At 44.1% G+C, this 17,413-nt stretch overlaps 1 protein-coding gene across 1 annotated transcript in view; it reads left to right on the top strand.

Annotated features, from left to right (window-relative positions):
- The window catches only part of Ano2 (anoctamin 2), a 338,934-nt gene extending 337,719 nt beyond the window's left edge, over positions 1-1,215 (top strand). Inside the window, exon 24 of the mRNA XM_027951164.2 lies at positions 943-1,215. Within this exon, the coding sequence (XP_027806965.2) occupies positions 943-1,215 (273 nt within the window). The remainder of the gene's footprint in view (positions 1-942) is intronic.
- The last annotated feature ends 16,198 nt before the right edge of the window (positions 1,216-17,413 follow it).

Here is a 17,413-nt window from a genome sequence, read left to right as displayed (position 1 = left end):
CCATTCTTTCTCTGCAGAGATGAGGTGATACATTTGAAAAACCACTCAGATATCCCCCTTGCTGCCCCACCTGCAGGAGTCTTCTCTCTTTCCCGTATGTCACATGTGACAGATTGCTCATGCTGTAGAAGATGCTTTGAGGAAGAGAATATGATGAGACAGTTCTCTGACACCTAAGGTGCCTCTGAAAGCAGAAGGTGGTCCCCAAAATCTTCCTCCTGAGTCCTAGGAGCACATACCTTTCAAGGGCTCAGTCACTGCCTTGAGATCTTAGAAGGGTGAAGCTACATTGATGTGAAATCTGCAGCCAGGGAAAAATATCACAATTGGAGAAGGTTGTTCGGTAAATGTGTATGAAGGGTAGCTGGCATGTATCAGACCATGCCAGGAACTGTTGTCACATACTCATTTGCTCAACTGAAAATGTTTCCAGGAAAAGATGGCCCTTTCTTACCTGTGTACCCAAGGGAAAGGATGTGGCTCAGCAGCCAGAAGAAGGAAGCCCTATGCAAATGTGCACAAAAGCTTAGAATTGATCAAGGAGAGCTGGAGGCAGGAAGTCCCAGTCAGGTCAGATGGCTGTTGATGCACTGAGGGCAGAATGCAGTGGATGTGAGTTATAGGTGAGGGAGACTGAAACCAGGAGTCAATGCAAATACCAACAGCCCATCTCAGAGAGGACAGAGAGAGGCAGCTAGAGGGGAGAAAGGAGTAAGGGTCACAGTTACAGCTCTAGAGAGGCCACTGCACTCTGTGGCCATATCCCAGAAGGTTCTGGAGCAGGGAGGACCTGGAGGATTGGAGGACAAGAACAAGCCCTGCTGAAGGGAAGGAGCAATAGCCACCAATTATCAAATGAAGCCTCGCTACACACAGGCACCATCATTGATATTGGACGTGTCTGCCTCTCCACTCAGCCCCTCTCTCCCTTGCTTTTGGCAGAACCTTGTGATGTTCCTGAGTGTTCTGGTGGACTGGATGATACCAGATATCCCAACAGACATCAGCGACCAGATCAAGAAAGAGAAGAGCTTGTTAGTGGACTTCTTTTTGAAAGAGGAGCATGAGAAGCTCAAGCTCTCTGAAGAGCCAGCCCAGAAGAGCGAGGGAGGCGGGGATCAGAGCAGGAGGAGCAGGGCTGCCAGCTCAGCACCCTCCAACCGAAGCCAGCCAGGCAGCATAGCATCCGCAGGTTCCCAGCACACCAACGTGTGAGCTGCGCATCCCACCCCACCGCGGAGGAGGGCGTGGCAGCAGCTAGACGCATGCGCAGGAGCACACTTGTACACCCGCAGGAGCGTGTTCTGAATCTTCCCGGACCGGCCTGATGGCGTCTCGAAGTATGTGTGAAAGGGAGAGAAGAAAATTGAGAGATCAACAGAATGAGTACTAGAAGGAAGAGACATAATGCTGCTTTTCAGAAACTTCAAGCTTAAGTTTCTTGTAGATCCTATTTTGAGTTATATCCTTTTGGGGGATTATTACCCCATTGGGGTCTCTCCACCCCAGAGTTTCCAGACACCTTGAACCTTCCCTTGTCCCCTGGGGCTCCCTCTTGTACTTCACCATTATTTCAGATGACCACAGGCTGTGAGAGAAGTGCAGCAAGAGCCACATCCTAGTCCCCATGGTACATGATCACCACCCCCTTCCTGCTGTCACCCTGAGAAAACCGCTCTGGGACACTGGCAACTGGGGCTGTCACACATTGCGGTGGATGCAAATTAAGTTATAGAGCGGACTGCTGTGGCCACTGGACCTGAGAATGGTGAGCAAAGGTCCAGCCTGGTCTTGTCTACAGTTCATGTCACAGGGACGTGTGGAGTTCAGTGCAACTGTCATTTTATGCAAGTTCCAATTTTAAATAATAAAATAAATGGCCACATTCTTTTTAAAGATACATCTCTTGTCTTTGGTGCCTTGTCATTCATTCTCTTTTCTTCCCTCCTTTCTCCCTCCCTTCCTACTCTATTCTCTCTCCTCTCTCTTCTCTTCTCTCTCTTTCTCCCCTCCCTTCCTTTGTAGGAATATTTATTGAGCCCCTAGTATATGCCAGACATTATTCTTAGACTAAAGATATAGCAGAGAACAAAGGAGAGAAAAATCCCTGCCCCAGGGAGCTTACAACTCTGGAGAGAGACAGATAATAAACCAGTGAGTATATAGTACTTTAGATAGAAATAAGTGCAATGGAGAAATATTAGATAGGACAAAGGAGACAGGAAATGGGGCTCAAGAGGTGAGGGGTTCTGACATTTTATATATGAATTAACATCAAACCCCAGCTGGTGAAGAGGTCACATCTTGTAGTGCTAATGCATTCAGTTGGTAGCAGCTTCCCAGGGCTCTGTGGTGAGATTTCCATGCATAGTTAGAAGTAAAGGCCAAACAGATCATCATCACTCACTGGACCCCTTCTGCTGTCCAGAAACCAGTGTCATGGCCACCCCATCCACACCTGTCTTCAGTTTCTCACAAGCGAGATGACTAGAGGAGACAAAGAGTTATTCTGATATTTCAGGTGCCTGGTAGGGGAGGGCCTCTGGTATGGCAGGTCACCAGCACTGTCCACCACAGTTTTTAGTTCCCTTCTGGCCACATATAGGGTTGCATTGACCACCAACACTTGCTATAGAAAGCAGCCCCTCCTCTTGTGGGAACAACAGGGCATAGATATAACTGTCAGCGAGAGCAGCAGGTAGTCATGTCACATGTGTGAAAGGGAAAGAAGAAAATTGAGAGAGCAACAGAATGAGTACTAGAAGGAAGAGACATAATGCTGCTTTTCAGTAACTTCAAGCTTAAGTTTCTTGTAGACCCTATTTTGGGTTATATCCTTTTGGGGGGATTGTTACCCCATTGGGGTCTCTCCACCCCAGAGTTTCCAGACACCATGAGCCTATACAAATAATCCTACAATCAGTTGCAACTACAGCACACCCTAATATTCACAATCACCACTGGAGCCTAGATTTGAATTCCAAAGGCATAATAATATTATCTTACAACAGGCTTCACTCATTTGGAGGTAGTAGTGGGCCATGGGAGGAAAACTGCAATTCACAGAGCAGTAACCATATGGAGAGTCCAGGCCCATAGCAAGAGGTTGCCCCTAGGGATTCACACCAGCGTGGGGGGTGTTAACATGCCCTGGAAGCAGTGCCCAGCCAGACTCAAGGGTTGTCTCCCTCACCAAGATGCCCACTTGGCACTGAATGAGCCACCCCCATTCCCATTGGCTGCCGGTGTTAGTCAGGGTCCCACTTTTATTCTTCTTTTTTAAACTGAAAGGAACATTTTTATATGACCATAAAGGTAAAACTTTTTCACAAGACAGATTCAGACAGCCCCAAAAGCAATGAAGATGAAAAGAAAACCACTCAAAATCCCCAGATCTATAATCAACTTTGACAAGTCTTCCCAACTTGGATTCCCTGTCACATGCATCTCTTTGTTTTAGTGACAATTATGCTGTATGTGCTGCCTTGTTACCTATCCTCACTTCATTATGTCACCAACCCCTTTATCCCAATAAATATAGATTCACTCATTCTAAAGTATGTACTGAGCATGCACTATGTCCAGGCTCTGTGGTAGGCATGTAGGGATATATCACCCCACAAAAGAAAATTCCTGCCCTCACGGATCTCAAGTCCTGTGTGGATCAGAACAATAGATAAAAAGGAAAGTAAAAGAAAGGTGATAAGTGTTACAGCAAAAAGAAAAAGGGAAGGAATGGAAGAGGAATTAGAGGTGGGATTGGGGCTCCATTTTATTTCCATCATACAGATGGGGCTTTTGCTTTATTCTTATTCCCCTTCATCAGCTGGGTGTAGAAGCTTGTGGTGGCCAATAATCAAATCCTTGTGACCAAGTCAAACAGAACCATCTGGAGAGGACTACACTACACAAAGAAGGAGACCTAATCTGACTATGAACAAGTTTCTGCTCTGAAAAGACTCACCTTTCTCCCATTATCCCCCTGCAAGTGAATTAGGAATTTTATTATTTGCCCCCATCCTTGGGCCCAGATGATTTCAGGAGTGTGCTTATTACTAGCAAGATCTCCAAATGTGCCTGCTGCAACCTAGCAGTGGCAGAGGTTGGGTGAGGGTAAGAAACAGAACTTTCCAAAGCCGTTTTTAACCTGGGTCAAGAGTTGGTGGGCACAGTCTTAACTTAAAAGCAAAACAAACAATAAAAGTTTGTTCTCCAGGCTCTTTACAGAAATAATATGTTCTCTACCATTGTAGCATGCAAAGAATTATTGTAGATGAAAATGTGAAACACTGAAGAAAGAAAAATCACTCATTGTCCTCTTCCCCTTTCCCAGAAATAATAATAGTTAATTTCACTTTAAGTTGTGTTCCCATAGTGAATAAGCAGCCACCTATATTGATTTAGAGTAATATTTATTTTGTCTAATTTAAAGAGTGAAGCCAGACATAATCCCAGCAATTTGGGTGGCTGAGATGTAGGAAGATTGAAAGTTTGAGGCCAGCTTCACCAACTTAGCAAGACCCTATCTATCTAAAAATTAAAAATAAAGAGGGCTGGGGATGAAGCTCAGTGGTAAAGCATCCCTGAGTTTAATCCCAGGACCAAAAAATTAAAAAAAAAGAAAGAAAATGAAAAAAAGCAAAACTTTAAATCACCCAAGTTTTCACCTCCAAGACAGAATTTACCATCAGCCTTTTTCTTTTCACTTAACAGTTGATATTACTTTGCACATATTAACTTTTGGACTTAGTACTGAGAAACATCCACAAGCCCTAGTCCTGGTTATTAGGCAGAAGTGCTTAGGGAGATAAAGTATCCACCACTGAGTGGTCCATTAATCTTTCCTTATGAAAAAAAAAGGAAATTAATGGAATCAACTTGATTGAAATAAACTAACTTCATGACTATTTTCTTGGCAGAGGGCTGGGTGGAGGAAAAGAAGAGTAAAAAACACAAGGTGAGACTTTCCTTCGCTCTCTGCCTCCTGGCCACCCTGCTGGATGGGCACCACTTGCTATCATCCCTCTGGTGAAAGTGGAGTTACACTATTCTCAATAAGGCTTTGAAGGATGCAGGAAATCATCACTAAATTACTGCATGAGAAAATGGTCATGAAATAGGTGGGGGGTTGGGGGGCAAAAGGAGTAGAGGTTCACCAGATTGGACAGATAGGAATGGGGGAAGGAAGGAGGGGTGGGAATGGGAAAGACAATAGAATGAATTGAACCTAACTTTTCTATGTTCATATGTGAATACACGACCAGTGTAACTCCACGTCATGTTAAACCACAGGAATGGGAGGTTGTACTCCATGTATGTATGATAGGTCAAAATACATTCTACTGTCATGTAATAACTAAAAAGAACAACTTTTTAAAAAAATAATAGAAGATGGCCATGATTTCACTGTATTTTTTTCTGTGAGAGAAATGGAAGTCTTTTGTTTAGCTAATCCTCCCCGCAAAATCTTCTAACCTTGTACATACATTAGCCATTGTTAAAAAAAGAAAAATGAAAGTAAACATCCCAGTTTCTAAACTGTAGAAGGAGTTTCTACAGGGCTATGGAAGGCCTTTCAGGGAGCAAGAGAACAAGATGGGGAATAAAGGACGAATCTTTACCTTATGGCTTCATTAAAATACATATCGAAGCAGGGTTTTGGGTTAAGAATGAATTAAGAAAACTCTTTGCCATTTTTATATTGTCAAATCCATCCCTTAGTTGACCAGAGTACACCTTCAAGGTAAAGAAAAAAATATTTAGATGAAGGTAAAGAGGCCACCAAAGTCCTTTCAGGATTTAGGCCCTCATTCCCATGGCCAGTGGTAGTCACAACTGACACCCTCTCAAAATTGCCTGTAGTGGAAGGAAGCTTCCAGGCCGGGCCAAGGACATGTCCCTGTCCTGGGGCAGCCAACGCCCAGTGACTCTCGGCACTGCAGGGAGTAGGGATCAGCCTGCCTCTTTTTAGGTCCACTAAGGGCTCCCCTAGCTCCAGAGCTCCCTGTGGGCTTGGCCAAGGTCACTTCTGCAATTTCCCCCAGCTCCATTTCTCCCTCTGCCCAGTGTACTTTCCTCCCTCTCCCCAGGTGTTGCTCAAAGCAGCTCCCCAGGAAACCTCCTGCAAGGAAGGTATGTGGGTCTCATCTCAGAGGCTGCTTTCCAGAGAGTCTGATCTAAGGCATGGGGTATGCGAGTGGTGTATTCTCTGAGCATATGCATTTCTGAAACTGCTTTCATGTTGGAATGAGGGCTTGGCTGGATTCACCATTCTCAGGTCATCATCTTTTCTTTCAAAACATTGTGGCTATGGCAATTAATCCACGCTCTTCCAGGGCTTCAGAGGAAGAGCCTCTGGAGTAAGCCTGATTGATATCCCTTTGTAATCCTCCTACCCTGTTACTGGTGCTAGTGGGATTTTAAAATTCATTCTTATAATTCAGAAATTTCACCAGGATGTGCCTCCATGACAGTTTTTTTAAAAATTTCTTTAAAGTACCTGAAATGTGAAGATCACATTTAATCTGTATGTTTACTTCATTTTCATCTCTTTTAAAAGTATTCATCCAGTATGGGAATGGATTCCAGTATACAGATTCCAGCTGATTTGGTTGCTTCAGGAAAACATTGACGTTCTAGGTTGGCCATCCAGCTTTTAAATTTCATGCCCTCCTCCTTGTCTTCCTCCTCCTTCTCATCTTCCTCCTCCTCCTTTTTTATCTTAGCCCTTTCTGCAAAAACTTAGCCACCAACGTACTTCCCAGGCACTACATATTGATATTTATTTTCTAGAAGTTGATATAAATGGGATCATACAATGTGTGCACTTTTGCCACCATCTTCTTTCTCAACATTTAATGTCCTTGTCTTATTCCTCTATACTTCAGGTATATACTCTTCCCAGAATACCGTGTCACTCTTTCCCCTGTACACTTTCCCCTGAAATAATTCATTTTTAACTTCCAACTTATTATCCAAGCAGCATCAAAAACTTCCTAACTGAAACACTCATGGATAAATCTGGAAGAGGGGTAATGACTCCCACAAACTACCTGTGGCACTACAATCCTGCTCTCTTGTTCCAGTGATGCCCTGACCTTCACCTGCAATGAGCATTTTCCATTCCTTGGCTAGCAAACCAAGGGATTAGATGGGGTAAGTTCATTCTTTCACTGTTCTGATGTATGAAGTCTAGATTCCCTACAACAGGGCCATGGTGAAAAGTATGAACCACTGTTGCTGACTCACTCGTATCTTTCACCTTACCGTTCTACCCATCTTTTGTAACACAGGCTCTGGCCACCTGTGTCTCAGGTACCCTAATCTAAACCAGACAAGAAAAGGATTGCCCTCAATTTCCACTCCTGCCCCCACCCATTGCAATACTGATTTGCACAGCTACAGCAGAGGGCGCCAGAGAGCAGAACCCACTCTTCAGTTTAGCCACACACATTCTTCAGGACAGATGTTTCCTCAGAAGGCAGCCCCGTTTGCACATCTGGCCCTCCTACCCCCATTCTTTTTTGCTGTTCGCCTCCATAGCAGTGAATGGCAGTGTCCCCAGGGACAGATTCCTTCAGAACCAGGCTAGAAGACACAGTGGAACTCACTTATTCTTCTGACCTCCCCATGACTTCTGCAGCTTTATCTCTAGAAAAAAAGTTACAAGGCAGAATCCAGATGGGAATTTAAAAAGACAGCTCTACAGATTAGGAACCTTCTGCTTGATTGCCCCACCTTTCTCTCTCTTCCTGTCAGCCTGACAGGGAAGAGCTTTGGACGGGCAGGACGTCTTCCTCAATTAGGGGAATGAAGCCACAGGCCCTAAGGGGAAGAGGCATTCTTTTGACATGGATCCCACATCATAACCTGCTCCTAGTTTGCTCCCAGCATGATTGGACTCTGGTTGGCCTGAACCGAATTCTGCAGAGAGCATATGTCAACTTCTATCAAGAACCACATCTGCTTGGTTTGAATGAGGCTGCTAGTTGAGAAACAGATGAGGCCCCTAAAACAGGCCTCTTCATCTCTTTTCCACAGACCTCATTTCCTACACTGGGAAACTTTCCTCAGCCCCTACCCTATCAACTTCAAACTTGGATTTCTTAACTGCCAACTCCTGACATCACAATATCCACCTGTCTCTTGATTCATTTTTCCCCTGCCTCAATTTATTGCCTATTATTTTTTCAAAAGGCAGAGTTTTTTCCCTTCATCTGTCTTCCTTCCAGAAACCCCTCCTAAGAGTCTGTCCATGTCCACCAGCAGCCCCTGGAGGGCACTTTTCCATATGCATTACGTCAAAAGTAAGTTGTATTATTAATATGGGCGGATTCTGGCTTTGTGGGGAAAGAAGTGTCTACAGTTTTTAGGAACACTTTCTAAGAAAAAGTACCCAAAACTATGAAATATAATTAGGTACAAAGATGAATATTTAGCACAAAAATAGAAATGACAAAAAAATACACTTTGTATACTAATATTTTAAGTATCACAAACTCTCTAACAAATAACTTCATTTTTTATTAGCCAAACACATAATATTCTAATATTTTCTCCTTCACATCTTTGGCTGGGTATTTGTTTTTTATTTCCTTTTCATAACAATGTTTTCAATAAGGAAAAGGGAAGGCAATTCAAGTTTGATCAACATTTGTTTTGCATTTCTGATAGAAAATATCCATGTAGAAAAGTTTCTTCCAACTCAATAATGCCTATGAATCTTAATATTATTTTCAAATTTGGAGAAACTTATATCAAATGTCTTTCCTTGTAAAGGAGTTTATATTTTTAATTATTTTCTCATAGAGTTTATACTGCTCTAAGATTTGAAAGAATTTTCCTTCCACTTCAAACTGTTTCTATATCCTTATAGTACTGTGTACCCTTGAAATGGTCCTTGAGGCCAAACTATACTAGATCACTGTAAATTTGCTTGTCATCACTACCCTTGTTTTAATAGTCACTGAACTGAAGCCTGGAGAGGTTAAATAACTTACCCTCTCCACACAGCTATGAGGACTTCCCCACAGGGGTTCAGACTCCAGCCTGCCTTTCTCGGGATGCTGCTGGACTTGACACTCACTGCCCGTGTCACTCTTTCCCGTAGAGATGTGACAGGGACACAGGATAGCACACTGGTGATAATTACTGGTGGAACACTGGGTATGGGCCACAATCTGGGCTAAGAACTGTACAATTGTCACCTTGTTCAACCTTCATGTACTCCTGTGAAGGGTTTTTCTTCCCCATTTTACACTTTCCAGAATGATCCACACCACCAATTTGGATGGCAAATCCTTCTTTTTTCCCATGAGTCACTCATTCACTCATATAGTTTTTGACAGAGCTCAGTCAAAAGGTCATTCATATCTTCTTTATGAGGCCTCCTGCAATAGATTTGTCCCAGTTCATTAGGTCTTGTCTCTCACCAAAGGGAAGTTTTTAGAGACTCCCCTGCCCCAGCCCTATAGAGATCCCAGGAGAGTACTGAGAGTCCTCTTTGGTGAATGCCCCATAGGGAGCCTCTGGCGACATTTGCTCACACCATATTTGCCCTTGCTGACCATATTGCTGATCATAACAAGGTCATGACCCACACTCGGCCCCATTGCCATTGCTCCATTGTGCCAGAGAGCTGAATCTTAGAGGGCTCTTGACCACATATGGACCAAGCCCAGCCCTTCCATGAGAACTCTCAGAGCTTCATATTAATCCAGGTTCTCCAGCCTAGACTTCCCTTCAGTACTGGGGTGTCACCCCTGAGGCAGGTCTGCTCTGAGAAAGACCAATTTGAAGTTAATAGTGGGGGTTCAGACTATCACAGAGAATCAGCCTACCTTCCTCCTAGAAAACAGCCTCCAAACCAAGATGAATGTGAGGGATGGTTTATAACCAGGGCACACGTTATTACACATTTACCTAAAAGGAAACCTCCTACTTCAGCCCTGGCAAAACCACAGCCTCCTGTCTGCCCAGGCAGAGAGAGTGCGTGCAGTGGGGGAAAGGAGTTCTAACACTGTCATGTGTGGGTGACGAAACTATGGCTCAGAGAGGCTTGGCCCCTGCTCTAGAGACAAGTAAGCAGCAGAGATGGAAGTTAGCCTGCAGTGTACCCCACTCCAGAATTGGTGCTCCTCCCACTCATTGGAGAAGGGGAAAGAAGGCATGTTCATGGGGACAAGTGCTCATTTGGCAACGAGGAAGAATACTCTAGTGGAAAATGCACTCTGTTTTGGAGCCAGACTTGGATTCTAGACCCAACTCTCCCACTGAGCTGCTTTCCCATTGGAAGATGGATACTTTTCTTGCCTTCTCTGTAGGTTTGTTCTTGGTAAGCCATAGAGCACTAGACCAATATCAGGATGGTATTATAAAGTAATACATACATATCTAAGAAGATGAGCATATTATCATCAATGACTTAAGAAGTTTATGTCTAGCATGCGATCCATGAGCAGAGACTATTGTGGCCAACAGTGAACCTAAGTCCAGGTAGTGCTGTTCTAAGAGGGTGGCATATATCCTAGGAAATGGAGCCTTTGTGGGATATAGTAACCTCTACAGAGGTCGGTCACTGCCTGCTTATTATTCTTGACATTACTACAGTCGCTTAATTCTGTTTTGGCACGGGGCTTCCAGATGTGTAAATGATTGAGGAAGAACTCAAATGAAATATCACTGCCCAGGATTCACTAAATAATTATTATCTTCTTTACCCCACTTCTGTTACCATGCCTTGGCTTTTGAAACAAATGTCTTGCTTCGTTATTGAATAAGTACACTGTGGTTTTTAGAAAACCTTGCCCCGACTCCATTAAAAACATATCAAGTGATGGCCAAGTAGAAGTTTTAGTTGGTAGGCCATAATCTTCATAAAATGTATTAATCTAAACTAATTTTTCATGGTTTTTGTGGTTTCCTTGAGTGGTTCCTTATAAATATCAACCAAAGTAAACAGAGGTTTGTGTTTGTTTGTTTGTTTGTTTTTTTTGTGGGGGAGGGTAGATTTCTGGATTGAAATGCTTCTCTTCAGAAGAAAACTGGCTTTTCTCTTGATCTTTGGATGATTTCTTCAGAGCATCAAGACACATCTAGAATCCAAGATGGTAACACTAGGCATACCACTGCTGGTTAGGGATGTCATATGGATACAATTAAACTGTCTGAAAATGCCAGAGGACCTTGAGAGAGTTAGCAACAGAAACAATGTATAGTGGATTTATGACAAAATGTGTTCCATCTAATGGTGAAGATCTGTAGTCCCAAATTTATCCCCAATAAGCATAGAAATGAAGAATCAGACACACATTAAAAGGCACCAACTCAAATGAGAATTCATCTTTGGAAAGATATTATGTAGGCATTTCTCTTCCTCTTATTGGGAGATGAGGGGAATGGGATGTGGTTTGGAAATCAAGAGGTCAGATAAAAGCATATTCTTAAATGCTTTGAAAAAAATATATCATCCACTTTAAAAAGAGATTTGGAATTATTATTAGAGTAAACAACATAGTTAAGTTGTAGAGACTGAGATCAGAGACGATATGCAGAGTGTCACAGAGGTCACAGATTACCAATTCAGCAAGTTTCCTGACAATACAGAGACTGCGTTATTCCACTTGGATATTTAAGTGGACCCGTTGAGTACGTGATCTCTGTTGTCTGAGCACAAGGAACACCATTCTAGGCTGGCTATGAGGCTTTAATTAGAAAACAGCAGTGACAGGCCCCTGCTTTCTTTCTTATGCCCTAACCTCCTAGCTCTTTATTGCTACATTGTAGCGATTCAGAACTGATGTCTCTCTGACACACACCAGCAGGACCATTCTGGGGACTAAAATGTTGAAATAACTTTGCACTCCATTATGAATAGCCCCCAAGTTCTCCAAGTGGTTCCCCAGTCTATCCCAATTCCTCCCTTAAGGCAACTTAGTCCTCCCTATAATATTGGAAGTCAATAAAGGCCAGATACTTTTTACAGCAGGGGCCTTGGGACCCTGAAATTTGTAGCGTCTACGTAGTACCGAGTACAAAACAGTTGAATACCTGTACTTAAAAAGTTGCCAATTCCTGGAAGCCGAATCCTGGAAGTTCCATCAATTCCCACTTGCCCTCTACCAAACCCCGCCCCACCCAGAAACTAGCATTAGAATCATTGCAGAGTTGCACACCCTCTTGCCGCCAGGCTCTCAAGCCACTGTAGGCAGCCAAGATAAACACACTCAGGAGAAATTTGCCTGAGTTCATTCCAAAGGAAACAAGCAGGGTGGCTGCCCACCTTTGCCTTGATTGGAGAACTAAAGTGAGATCCAAGATGGAAAAACTGGGCATCCGTCAATGTGGCTTCTCTGTAGGAATTTTATCAAAGTATTTAGGACCTTCCAGATTTCCTGACAAGACTTTTGCAAAGATGAAAGTTTGTGTGTCTCCACTTTCTCAGGTTCCTTCTTCTTCCCCTCTCCTACCTCCTCGAATCTTGGTCTCTCCTAGAGGAGGAGGTAATTACTGTTTCTAATCAGATCCTGAGGAAATGAACTAATCACTGGCGGCCCTACATCACCTCCTCAAAGCCCTAGAGATACATCCTCTGCTTCTATTCCATTCTACTGAATTTACTCTGAGCCAACTAGAGTCTTTTCCCAGGGAGACTGAGTGGCTAAGTTGCTTCTGCATTCAAGACAACTTAGGTTTCTTTCAGCACTACATAATGGATTTGAAGCCCACTTTAATAAACACCTGTTGTCTTCTCCATGCAACAAATCTTCTCCAGGAGCATGAAGACAGAGCTTGAAGCATTCCACCTAATCCACTCTCATCCCCTCTCCCTCCTGCAGAGAAAGGATCCTGTGGAGACATGACTCAGAGACACTGATAATTCCAGTGGCTTTTGGATTCCTCTGGAGGTCACTGTATTCATCCCCATACCTCAAGGCCAGGAAACAATGGTCTCATCCCAGACTGATATGCCAGAGCCCAAATGGGCAATTGAACCCAGAATCTGTAATAAATTTACTCAAGATTACAACTAGAACAAGTAATACAGAGCAGCTCCTGACACTGTCTTGCCCAGGCCAGAGGAGGACACACTGGAGGCCATCATCATGGCTTTGGTAAGGGTAGGAGCAACACTTGAAAATATTTGAGAGAAGAAAAGGGCTAATTATTTAGAATTTAATTTCAGAATACATCTGATTCAAGATTGTTTTCAGGAGCTATATCTCCACAGCCACTCTGAAGTAGGTCTGGTGGTGTGGCTGCCTCTGTGGAAGTCAGCAGGTGGATTCTGGACCACCATCAGCACTTCAGTGCCAACATCATTTTCTTAGAACGGCCTGCCCCTCTCTGTGCTTGAGGAGCTAGTGCCTGAGATTCTCACATGACATCCTTGTTCCTGCACTTAACGTGGGTCTCTGCTCAACTACTATTCTCTCAGAAAGGCCTTGCCTGGCCATCTTCCTGGGGTGCACCCTAGGACCTAGGGGTGTACACAATAAAGACATGGCCTATTCCTGGGAAGACAGACCCAGGGAAGACCACGCATGGGTTTGGGACCCCATAGTCAGACAATTCTGGGACTGAGTATATGACTAGTAGTCTGGAATGGGGGCATGTCTCATTGTGTGGGGAGGGGCATGGCTGGAAGACAGTTGGGACAAACTCAAGAGGAAGTATCAACTCTGGCTTCTCTCCTCAAGGCTACATCACAGAGGCAAGATGGCCTCTGTGCTAGACATCCCTTTATACTAGGGAAAAGAGAGCAATGCGGGGAGGTAAAACAAGAAGGCTGCCAGATAAAGGTAGGTTGGCCTTTCTTCTTAACAGCTTTCTGGAAGTCCCACCCTATGACTTTGGTTTACATATTATTTTCTGGTATTTAGGAAGGGATCCCAGAGAAGTAGTTCTTTGCTAGGAACATTGCCCCATTCCCCAACAAAACTAGGGTGAGGGAAAGAAGAAAAGGGGTTTTCAGAGGCAATGAGTAGCCTGTACCCCTTTCCCCTCACATATCTCCTGAGCCTGTAAATAGAGGAGGAAAAGATGGATCTTGAAGGTCAGGGTAAGAAGAAGCACTATTGGAAGGTGTGAGTGCAGGGGGTCCCAGGAGACACCCAGCCTTGCTCTCCACATTGAGAGGAGCACAGATGCCCCAGGCTTGCCTTCTGAGGCTCCAGGGAGGTGGTGGTTTCCTCTGCTTTGAGTTTGCTGTGTTAAGAGCTTTATACACATCCTAACAACAATACTACAAGATAAGCTTTATGGTTTCCGTTTAAAGATGGAGATGAAGATGAAATCAAGGCTGTCTAGTGTCTTATCAAAATTTATGAGTAGTGAAGCCTGTTTTTCTCCCATCTGCACCAGAATCCAAAGCACACACTTTCCTCTGCCATGCACTAGTCCCGGGCAAACTACAATGGGTGCTCTCTCCAGACCAGGTTGAGATGCTGAATTCTTCTCCTGGTCTTTCATTGTATCTACCACTACCCCTACTGTCTCTTTCCTCAGGGTCCCTTTTCCTTTCCTATGTTGCTACTTTTTCCATCAGCAGCAATCTACTGAACGTAGAAATCAGGGTTGGAAGTTCTCTGTCGTCACCCAAGCAGATCCCATATTCCTCCAGGAAGAGCACAGGGACTGAAGATGAGTGACAGGAAGACCAGGATGTCTCCTCTGAGTAAAGTCTGGGCCAACTGGTTATGTTTATATATGATCAGTGTTCTCCAGAAAAATAGACTAATAGGATGTTTGAGATATATAGAAAGAGATTCATTAAGAGCAACTGGCTCACATGATTATGGAGGCCAAGAAGTCCTGCAATCTTCTGCTCTCAGCTGGAGGCCCCAGAAACCTTCAATTCTGAAGGTCTGAGAGGAGACATGGTGTAAGTCCTAGTCTGAGTCCAAAGGCCCAGAGAACCAGGAGCACCACCATGTCTGAGAACAGATGAAGATAGATGTCCCAGCTCAAATTCACATGGGTAGCTCTTGGCCTTACCCTTCATCCCTTCTGTAGAAGAGCAGATTGGTATCTCCAAAGGAAGGAAGCTAGAACTCCTATTCCCCAGAGATGTGGACACCTTGGACCACCCAATCCTGCTGTGGTCATTATGCTATTTGTCCAATGTATCCCCAGTCCACTCATTCTCAACTTCTCTGGGTCACTATTCCATGGTCTCTCTTATCCTTCCACCCCTCAGTAACTCCTCCCTCATCCTTCCCCTTCACTGAGAAGTAGGAACTAGAGAGGAAAACCTCTCTCTTCTTTTGTCCCCACATCCTCTGAGCCCCACATCTGCCTTTGAGCCTTCACAATCTGCCTCCCTGTGCTCTTCAGGGTCCCATCTGGCCATACCAGACCCCACCCTTTAGTTAGTTCTCAGGTAGGTAGCCACCCCTCTTCTCCTCCATCATCAATTTCTTCTTTGTCTTGGATCCTTCCCACCAGCACAGAAACAAGCTGGGATACCATCTCCTATTAATATAAAAATGTATAAAAACCTCTCCCTTCAATTATTGCCCTGTTTATTGGTTCCTCTTTAGAGCAAATTTCCCTCAAAGAGTTTTGAGTTTTTATTGTCTGCCCTGAGAATAATTTTCTCCTATGTTCTCTTGGACTCTCACCCATAAAGTTTTTGTCCCCACCACTTGACCTAAATAACTCTTGTCAAGGTTATGAAAGAGCTCCGTATTGCTCCATCCAATCGTCAGCTCTCTGTCATTGTCTTAGTTAATAACCATCAGCATTTGGGACAGTGGGTTGCACTCTCTTCCTTCTTAATATGCTTTCCCCATCTGACTGCTGGGGCATCCCTCCCTCTTGATTTTCCTCCTTCCTCCCTGACCACTCCTGCTCTATCTCCTTCTCTACTTTCTACCTCTGCCCCAAGGCAATATATTCCTCCAATTTTTTTCTCTTCCTATCTTTTCCTCTATTATTTCTAACCTAGTCTCAGAGTTTTATTTATTCAGCAGTATGGGATGGAAACCAGGGCCTTGCATGTGCTAAGCAAGTCCTCTACTGTTGAGAGCCATCCGTGGGCTATGTGTGGACTACAGTGGCATTGAAGCTAGTGAATAGGAGAATCTGGTGTCTGGGAACTTCCAGTGGAAATTTTCTCTGACAAAGACCACCCAAACACATTGTGAACCCTATTCAGCTCTGCCTGGTCCCACACAGCACAGGAGATAGGGTGACCTGCTGTAGCTACACAGCCTCTCTGAGATGGGTGTGACTTGCCAAGATGCCAATCAACCTGCTGATTGCAAGACATCATGAAGCAAGACTCCACCCCTGAAACCTTATCCCTGCCTTTGATGTACCCACTTAAATAAACCATAGGACCCATTTTGTAATTGTCCAGCTCCAGCTCCTGTGTGGACTGGATCTATCAGGCCCTCTACTTCAAAACTATAATTCTGACTCTGTCTTTTGTTTTTCACTAATTATTTCTGGCGTATTTTCTCCTGTGGCTTAACCCTACTTGGGCAGGAAGAAGGACTCCCTGGCGAGGCACTGGCAGCCTCCGCATACTCTACCACTGAGCTATGTTCCCATACTTTATACTTTTGTTTGAGACAAGGCCTAAGTTTCCCAGGTTGGCCTTGAACTTGTGGTCTCCTGCCTCAGCTTCAGTAGCTGGGGGTTATGGGTGTGCACTGCTATGTCCTCCGGTCTCAGGGTTTTAAACATAAACCCCAGACTTGAGTGTCTAAATGCCTATTGAACATTCTATGACTACTTAATTTTATCTCAAATTTAATATGTCCTAAACCAGATTCCTCCTGCATGATTCCCATGACTGAAAATAGCAACCTTTGCTTTCCAATTGCTTAGGTCCAAAACCTTGAATTATCTCAACCCTCTAGTTCCTTACTCAGTATGAAAGGTCCATCTTTCATCAAAGTGCCAAACAGACAAAGATTTAAAGGCCACCCACAGTTTTCCCCATTTTTGCTGATGGAAATTCCATCCTTTCAGTTGCTCAGATCAAAAACATTGACATCATCATTCCTTTTCTCTCTCCCTTTTATGCCCCACATTTGTACCATCCGCAAATACCATCAGCTCTGCTTTCATACTATATCCAGAATCTGATCACTTCTCACCAGTTTCAACACTCCTTAGCTGCTGCCTTCTCTGCAGGATTAGTACAACAACTCACTGATCTCTCTGCTTCAGTCCCCGGCTTCCTTACAGTCTGTCCTCAACATTCTCCACCTCACAGCCAGAGTGGCCATTTGCACATGGAAGCTACCCATGCTGCTCCTCTATTCAGAGCTACTGAGGGGCCTCCATGCTGCTCAAAGTAAAGAGCAACCTCCTCACCATCTGACCTGGATCCCAGTTCTCTCTCCAATTTTGTCTGCTACAGAGGGTACTAATCCAAAGGTTAAACAGCACAAAATGGTTCAGC

This window comes from Marmota flaviventris, chromosome 3 (assembly GCF_047511675.1).
Source record: "Marmota flaviventris isolate mMarFla1 chromosome 3, mMarFla1.hap1, whole genome shotgun sequence".
Taxonomy (NCBI): Eukaryota; Metazoa; Chordata; class Mammalia; order Rodentia; family Sciuridae; genus Marmota; species Marmota flaviventris.
This window is presented reverse-complemented; position numbering and strand designations above follow the sequence as displayed.